The sequence below is a fragment of the Colias philodice genome, chromosome 19, assembly GCF_061535455.1.
Source record: "Colias philodice isolate Cphi_HAF_F1 chromosome 19, ilColPhil1 Martin Lab GWU primary, whole genome shotgun sequence".
Classification (NCBI taxonomy): domain Eukaryota; kingdom Metazoa; phylum Arthropoda; class Insecta; order Lepidoptera; family Pieridae; genus Colias; species Colias philodice.
The window spans coordinates 11,192,213-11,201,069 of record NC_143104.1 but is presented as its reverse complement, the minus strand read 5'-3'; the positions used below and the strand labels follow the sequence as shown (position 1 = coordinate 11,201,069).

The window sequence follows — 8,857 nt, the reverse complement described above, 5'->3', positions numbered from 1 at the left end:
AAATAATAATTCAGTATTAAAGAACTAAATTGATTACATAGCAAGCCAATATTATAATAACCACACAGTTACTTGACCGTGTATATACAGGGTGTCCCAAAAAGTAGTGATGAACGGAAGCTGGGAGGTAGAGGACCAAGAGGGCTATCCGAATCACCCCCATGTGTGTTATGCGATTTTTCGTATTTTCGGAGTTATTACATTTTTTCAATTTTTCATCTATCGCCGAGTACGATGAGATTTTTATTTATGGTGACGTGAATTATTGCGCTAGATGCTTGATTTTTTTTGTGTGCTAAGCTGAAAGATAGGCCAATTCAGTATGGTAACATTTACTATCGTTAGATCTTCGAATGGAATAAAAAAAAGAATTAAATGCCAAGAAAGATAAAATTACCCAGTATGTTCATAACTTCAAGGGCCCATAAAAAAATAAAATCACATAAAAAAGGTTTTCCATTTGGCTTTTAAAAACTTGCTCTATCGATCAGGTAGCCACCATAAAAATTTCATTTTATTATTCTGAAGGCTTCAATCGAAAAATTGAAATCTAAATGTGGTAAGTGCAAAATTTTTATTAACATGATGATCATTAAAACCAATAAATAGGTGTTTAATTACCAGAATTTTTTTAAATAGCCCCGCTGTTGCTCAGTGCAAGTGCGACATCACCGTAAAAAGTTGTCTTTTAAATGTCTGAATGGTTTTTTATCATTTTTAATGGTTTCTTCTGCTACTATGAATTTCCGGGTTATTTCGTCCAAATTGGGGCATTCTCTCAAGTAGCCGAGGTCTTTTTAGTATCCCCATTGAAAAAAAATCAATGGGGTTTATTCGAGGGACCGTGGAGGCCAGGCTTTAAAGCAGGCGTCACCGGCGCATGCGCAGGCTGCAACGACCAATCCATCTTTCAGGGTATTTTTGCCCTTTAGCCTGGCCTCCACGGTCTCCGGACATAAACCCTATTGAATTTTTTCCGTGGGGATACTACAAAGACGAGAGACTGCCACAATTTGGACGAAATAACCCGGAAATTCATAGTAGCAGAAGAAACCATTAAAAATGATAAAAGAGCATTCAGACATTAAAAAGACAACTTTTTACGGTGATGTCGCACTTGCATTGAGCAATAGCGGGGCTATTTAAAAAAAAATCATTTTTAAACACCTATTTATTGGTTTTAATAATCATCATGTTAATAAAAATTTTGCACTTACCACATTTAGATTTCAATTTTTCGATTGAAGCCTTCAGAATAATAAAATGAAATTTTTAGGGTAGCTACCTGATCGATAGAGCAAGTTTTTAAAAGCCAAATGGAAAACCTTTTTTATGTGATTTTATTTTTTTATGGGCCCTTGAAGTTATGAACATACTGGGTAATTTTATCTTTCATAGCATTTAATTCTTTTTTTTATTCCATTCGAAGATCTAACGATAGTAAATGTTACCATACTGAATTGGCCTATCTTTCAGCTTAGCACACAAAAAAAAAACAAGCATCTAGCGCAATAATTCACGTCACCATAAATAAAAATCTCATCGTACTCGGCGATAGATGAAAAATTGAAAAAAATGTAATAACTCCGAAAATACGAAAAATCGCATAACACACATGGGGGTGATTCGAATAGCCCTCTAAGTCTTCTACCTCCCAGCTTCAGTATATCACTACTTTTTGGGACACCCTGTATATCACCATTTTACTTGTATTTTAAGAAAAATAATTTAAAAACCAATCTGTTAATATCACATTTTTTAAATCTAAGTTAAGAACAACTCAAATCGTAGATTTACAACCAACATGTTCCTTATCAAACCATCAGATCTTATTCCTAAATTATCGATAAAATTTACAGTTAAATTGCAGAAACCATACAGGAAATAACGTTTAAAATAATTAAGTACCTAGAACTTCTTTTGTATAATTATTTTACACAAAGAGTGTTTGTTTGCCAAGCCGCTCACAAAGCGTCCCCTATTTTTTCGTCCGATTCAAATCCACAAAACGGCATCACTACCACCACAGAAATAAAAATCCAATAAGCATAACATCTTTATAAAATAATCATAATTTCTATAATTTAAATATTTAAACATAAAATGAAAGGACAACGTTGAAAAATGATGAAAAAACCAATTTAAAAAAAGAAAAAGGATCAACTGTTTATTTTTAATTACAGTATGTTCACTTGAGATTCAATTATAACTTGTAATACTTAAAGTACAAATTTTAAGAGACGAGGAATTTATTAAACCTTGAAATTTATATGCTTGCGAATAGTACGTAACTGCCTTGCTGCCAATTATTGGAAAACTGTTCGAGAGAATACTACTCAGCAGAATTAAGGAACACCTACTCACTGTACTGCCTGACCATCAGTTTGGATTTCGTGAAAACCACGGAACAATAGAGCAAGTCCACCGAATCGTAGACATAATAAGTAAATGTCTTGAAAACAAATTGTATTGCTCTGCTGTCTTTTTGGATATAAGTCAAGCATTTGACAAGGTGTGGCATGAAGGTCTTCTATATAAATTGAAAGAGAAGCTCCCTCACTGCTTTTATTTAACTCTCAAATCTTACCTCACCAAAAGAAGCTACCAGGTGAAATGCAACGAAGATCTCTCCGAACTCTACGAGATAAAATCTGGTGTCCCACAGGGCAGTATCCTAGGACCGATACTGTACCTTATTTATACAGCTGACATCCCCGCGAACAGCAAAACAATGATTGCGACTTATGCCGATGACACCGCAGTGATATCCATCCATAAGAATCCAGGAACTGCATCTCTCATGATACAAGAGCACCTCAATGAAATTGATACATGGCTAAAACTATGGAGGATAAAAGCAAATGAGAGTAAGTCCACGCATGTGACATTTACGCTCAGAAAGGAAACGTGCCCGCCGGTAACATTAAACAACAAAGAAATACCCCAAGAAGATAGTGCTAGATATTTGGGTATGCACTTAGACAGAAGACTGACATGGCAAAAACATATATGGACAAAGAGAAAACAACTTGATGGAAAACTGCGTAGCCTGAATTGGCTGATAGGTCACCACTCAAAATTGAAAGACAATAGTAAAATTCTAATTTACAAGACAATCTTAAAGCCAATCTGGACCTATGGCATACAGCTTTGGGGCTCTGCCAGCAATAGCAACATTGAAATCCTAGAGAGATTCCAGACTAAGGCTCTCAGAACAATACTTGGTATCCCCAAATGTATTGCAAATAAATACATGTACCTTGATCTCGGTATAGCCACAGTTCGAAAACAAATTGTCGAAAGCAGCCAGAAATATCAGGAAAGGCTAACAGTACACACCAACGACCTTGCTCAAGCGTTAAGTGGAGAGGGAGGCCAACAATACATCAGGCTAAAAAGACAGGACATTACAAACCTTGCTAAAAGATTCTGAAATAAATAAAAATTAAACAAATATAACACTGGACTACAAGGGTGGAGTCGTTGGACGAGCCCCTTGAAACAATATCAATGTTCCCGGACGGAGTTCCAAACAATATAAAGGCCAATTGTTACGTAACAGATTGCCTGGTCGCAGTAATATAAAAAAAAAAAAAAAGTACGTAACTGAACACGGAATTTATTATTTACATTTATTTATACGATTATTTAAATAGGCCGGGAGATACTGATACAAAATTTCGGGTCATTTGTAACAGGATGGCGGTTCTACAGGGGTCTTAGTACGCAATGACAAAAACAAAAATGATGGTCAGAACGCTGGTACCAGCGGACTAGTCGCGTGGGCGTTAGTCGAACTCGTCGGATATATAGCGAGTCAAACGATTTGTAACACAAAAATTTTAGAATTTACCGATAGCCCATAAAAAAGATGTAGGCAGTTATAGTGTCATGCCATAATTTTCCAGTGTAACTTACAGCCCGGCATACCGACGTGAATGCGTTGATTTAAAAAAAAAACAATTCAACCATTTGTACCAGGCTAACTTTTGCACAGGTAACCATCGTCGTGCAGCCATTTACGAAAATCGTCATGCCATACTTTTCGGACGATTCCAAATTGTCGCCATACCGCCAAAAATCTGCAAATTTTTTTTTCGCCAAACGATTTTATAACTTACATTATAAATATGTATAATAATTTATATATAACTTCTCATAAAAGTACGGAAGGGTGAGAAAGGAAGCGATAAGGTTTGCTTTTATACAAAACCTACTAAAGAGATTTGCAATGGCTATTTTTAATCTTTTTGAAATAAGGCCTTACAGAACATTTACTTCTTGTTGTTTTATATTATTTAAAAAACAATAATTAAAACGTATAAAATTAAATAATTTAAAATTATTTTCATTTATGAAGTTTACGTGGTTGTGAATCGACGTTCATAAAAATTTACATATAAAATGCTTGTTATTTTGTTTGTATTGGTATTATTGTATCTCGCGTATTTTTATAGCATTAGAAATTTCAACTATTGGCAATAAGGAAAGTGCCATTCGTTCAACCGTATCCATTCTTCGGCAGCTGTCGTGATATTTATTTAATGAAAAAAAGCGTTTCACAGTTCTGTGAAGCAATATATGAAAATTACCCAAATGAAAAAGTGGTCGGACTATTTCGCTCTTCGCAGCCGGTCCTCCTCGTCAGAGATCCCAACATCCTGAAGAGAATTCTGATCACCGACTTTAGTTCGTTTTACCTGCGAGGTCTGAACCCTCACAAGCCGCTATTGGAGCCGATGTTCCGGAACTTGTTCTTCGCTGACGGCGACCTGTGGCGCTTGCTGCGGCAGCGCATGACTCACGCCTTCACGGGGGCTAAACTACGAGCTATGTTTCCTTTGATAGCTGAAAAAGCTGAACGTTTGAAAGACCGAGTGTCCGAAGTGGCCGCCGATGGTGGTGTCACAGATGCGCACGAGCTTATGGCTCGATACGCGACCGACTTCATTGGCAGCTGCGGTTTCGGTATCGATGCTGATTCACTCAACGATGACGACTCCGCTTTTCGAAGTCTCGGCAAAAGTATATTCAAATATGGTCTAAGGGAAGCTATGTTATTTTTTCTCAAAGATACATTTCCATCGTATTTCAAACACCTAAAGTATATTCCTCAAGTCGAGCGAGGGCTCATAAAACTCGTAAGGGACATACAAGAGGATCGTGGCGGTCGACCGAGCGGAAGGAATGATTTTATAGATATTCTTATGGAGTGCAAAAGGAGTGTCACCACTGGCGAGTCAATGGAACATAAAAATGAAGACGGAACACCACTTAAGATATCTCTGGAGATGGACGACGCGCTGTTGGCTGCTCAAGTTTTTATATTCTTTGCAGCCGGCTTCGAGACTTCGTCGGTAGCAACAAGTTTCACGTTACACCAACTCGCTCATCATCCACACGTACAGGCTAAAGCGCACTCGGAGATAGATACTGTGCTCGCACAGCATGGTAATCAAATAACTTATGAAGCAATACAGAAAATGACTTATTTAGAATGTGTCTTTAAAGAGGGGATGAGAATGTTGACACCTATCGGTTACGTGACGAGGGAATGCGCTAAGAAGTATGCATTCTCTGACATTAATTTAACAATAGACAAAGGTGTCCTTATTGTGATTCCCTTGCAGGCGTTTCATAATGATCCTCAGCATTTTGAAAATCCAGATGAATTTGTTCCTGAACGGTTTTTATCGAGTGATTTCGGGGCTGTGGATAAGGATGTTTTTAATCCATTTGGATCTGGACCTCGTACGTGTATCGGTAAGTTTAAAAATACTTTGATTATAAATTCAATGTGTCTGTAATATGTTTAATGTAGAGCGTTAGACTAGAGTAGATAATTTTTGAAACAAAAAAAAATCGCAGTCGGATGAAACCCATTAGAAAAGGAGGGGAATATGATGGAAATAAAAGGAAAAATAAATTACGGTCAATCCGAGTTCGGGAAGTGGGAGGGGGGAGCTTTTAAGAGAAAAAAATGGTTTCTCTCGATTTCCGACCACACTACAAGTCCTACGGAAAAAGTTTAATGGCAAAGTTGTAGGTAATAAAAAGATCTACAACTTTTGTATTTCCAATTTTTTCACAAAATTTAGGTGAAAAATGCAAAAAACCAAGTTTTTGGTTTTTTATTTTTATCTACTTCAAAATTTTTTTTTTTCTACGAAATTTGGTGGAAACTTACTTTTATTATGTCCCAAATACACTGTAATTTATTTGATTGAAAATATTTATTTTTTCGCCTTATTTTGAATTAATACCAAAAAAACAACCTAATTTTCAATCGAAAAGTCACCCGTCAAAATATCAGCTTTTTTCAAAAACTTGGGGAGCCTTTTATTCATTGAAATCTCTACTTTCATATGGTGTAAAAAAAATAAACATTACCATAGTAAATGTTCTCAGGAAATGCATACAAACAGTGCGAAAATGAGCTTTTACTAAATCAGGCACACTTCTCAAACTACCTGAAATGTTTTTATCGACATCATTTTGCTTTTGAATATGCTGTAAAATATTATACTTAGAACAGATAATTTTTTTTCTTTTGAAATATTACCGAAAAGCCGATACAAGAGAAGATATTATAGAGTTCGAGAAGTATCTACCCCAGTGTACGTAGTCATGGCAGATAAACGTCACTAAGCTCGGATCTCGTAAAGTCGCGTTTTAATTCAATTTAAAGGTTTATAATTTAAAAAAGAATACTTGCAAATTATATTGCAAGAAGTCACTATTTGTTAATGTTTTATTTTATATTCATTAAGTATACTTTTAGTCTCTCCGAGACCATACTTGCTGCAAAGTATTCGAAACGTCGGGTTATCCAATTATATTATAGATAATCACAACAATAGAGTAATGTCCCACTGTATTCCCAAACAGGAGAGCGGTTGGGCACAGTCCAGTCGCTGGCCGGGCTGGTGGCCGTGCTGCGTCACTGCTCGGTGCGCCCCGCCCCGCACACCCCGCCCCGCCCGCCGCTCAGCCCCACTGCCAACGTCGTGCAGGCCTTCAGGGGGGGACTGCCCCTTGCCTTCACTTCACGAACACGTCAATAGTTAGGAAAAGGGTGGCTGAATGGATGCATTCTTAGCTTTATATTTTACATTTTGGTCTTTAAATTAATATCAATAGTTTTGGGCAATGGTGTCCCGTGTCTGTAGTACTACAATTTTTATAGATCAATAGCGAAGTTCCATGTAATTTGTAAGGTAGACAGTTATGTTATTACACTACATGGTTCATAGTTGATATTATACAGGGTGTCTCAAAAGAAAGTTTATATTTTGTGGATGAATAAAAAAAAATTAAGAGGTGTATTGAAAAGATGTTTATTAATTATTAAAGTGCATAATATGGGAATTTATTTCTTAAAAATAATATCGTCCAAATGCAGTCCATTGCGTTCACGGCACTCATTTAATCGAACACTAAAATTACAGTATTTATGACAGCTCGGCAGGTAGACACAGTGATGGCTGCCATTTCGTGCCGGATATTTTCTTTTAAATGCTCTAGAGAAGTAGGTTTGTTGGCATACTCTTTAGATTTAAGATACCCCCACAAGAAATTATCGAGAATAGAAATTAGCGAGGAATTATTGGCCCTTACTTTTTCGAAGACGAAAGGGGGCGTGCAGTTACAGTAAATTCAGAGCGAAGGTAGACGAGTTTTTAGTGCCTGCACTGCAAAAATTTCCTGGCTATAACCAGAGAACATGGTTGCAGCAAGACGAAGCTACATCACACACATCCAATATGTCTTTACCTCGAATTCATGAAAATTTTCCCGGAAAATTTATCTCTAGCAGAGAGGTCTTTTGATGTAGATAGGTACATTAAATTATTAATCACAAAATCATCAATTCTTTTATATTGTTTTAGTTAGCACAGAGCTGTATCCACACATCCACAAGCTACTTGCAATCAACCATTTACTTGGTGTTAAGTCTTAAATAGAAACATGAAATAGAATTCAGGAAGACTATAAATGATCACGTGTAACGTGTTCCTTTAGACTTGACGCCTTTAGAGTTTTAATTAAAGTTTAATTATCATTAATCACCGTATAAATAGACAAAGTAGCGCACACAAGAGGTGGTTTTACAAACAGGCACAAAATAATGTATTCCACCACAAGGGACGCGCTCGAACTAATTATATTGTCTTTGACAACATTATTAATTTATGAAAAGTTTACCGTACATTTTCGCACAAATCTACACGAGGCGTACTGATATAAATTATTTAGTTCGCTAAATAAATAACAAAGGCCCCGCAAAGTTAAATTATTCGCACCTAAATCACTCAAAGAGATTCCCGGTTTGTAGTTTTACAAATCTGCAATTTTGCCAAGTTTATTTGTATCGTTTCAGCCGCAGTTGAATAAAATAAAGTGTGGAGTGTGGAGGCTCGTAGCCGTAGGTACTGTACGTGCAGTGCGGGGCGTGAAGCGGGGCCAGTCATGGCGCGCGCCGGCTGCGCTCCCGCGGGACGGCGCGGCGCGGCGGGAGACTGCAAGGCGTCATAAACTCGAGCGTGGCTTTATGAGGGCAATTTGTCGAAAGCCGCGATCGACACTCGATTTTTGATATCGAAACTTTATTGCGGGCGAGATCGCCGCCGAATGTTATAAACTGAGTCGCGGATTGAACCAACTTGCTCTTACAATTCTAACTGCCTCTCCATTCTTTTTATGCTATATTTATAACGCCTGCATTGGAATAACTCAGACATAAAATGAGTTCAACGGCTTTTATTAGGAATTGATCGAGTATTCATCATTATATATTTTGTGGAAACAGTAATAATGAGTACGAACGCAGTTCCTGTAGAATACATTTAAAACAATG

General features: G+C 37.0%; 1 protein-coding gene across 1 annotated transcript; it reads left to right on the top strand.

The window, feature by feature from the left end:
- Nucleotides 1–4,425: 4,425 nt before the first annotated feature.
- LOC149480190 (cytochrome P450 6B2-like) lies at nucleotides 4,426–7,064 on the top strand. Its single transcript, XM_089707074.1, has 2 exons — nucleotides 4,426–5,763; nucleotides 6,889–7,064. The coding sequence occupies exons 1-2, from the start codon at nucleotides 4,545–4,547 to the stop codon at nucleotides 7,062–7,064; spliced, it is 1,395 nt and encodes a 464-aa protein (XP_089563200.1). The 5' UTR covers nucleotides 4,426–4,544.
- Nucleotides 7,065–8,857: the final 1,793 nt, after the last annotated feature.

What these genes read in the sequence shown, in the direction of transcription:
- LOC149480190 (XM_089707074.1), top strand. Translation starts at nt 4,545, where the DNA reads ATGAAAAAAAGCGTTTCACAGTTCTGTGAAGCAATATATGAAAATTAC. An exon ending in TGGACCTCGTACGTGTATCG is followed by an intron (nt 5,764 to 6,888) that starts GTAAGTTTAAAA and finishes ATTCCCAAACAG; the next exon opens with GAGAGCGGTTGGGCACAGTC.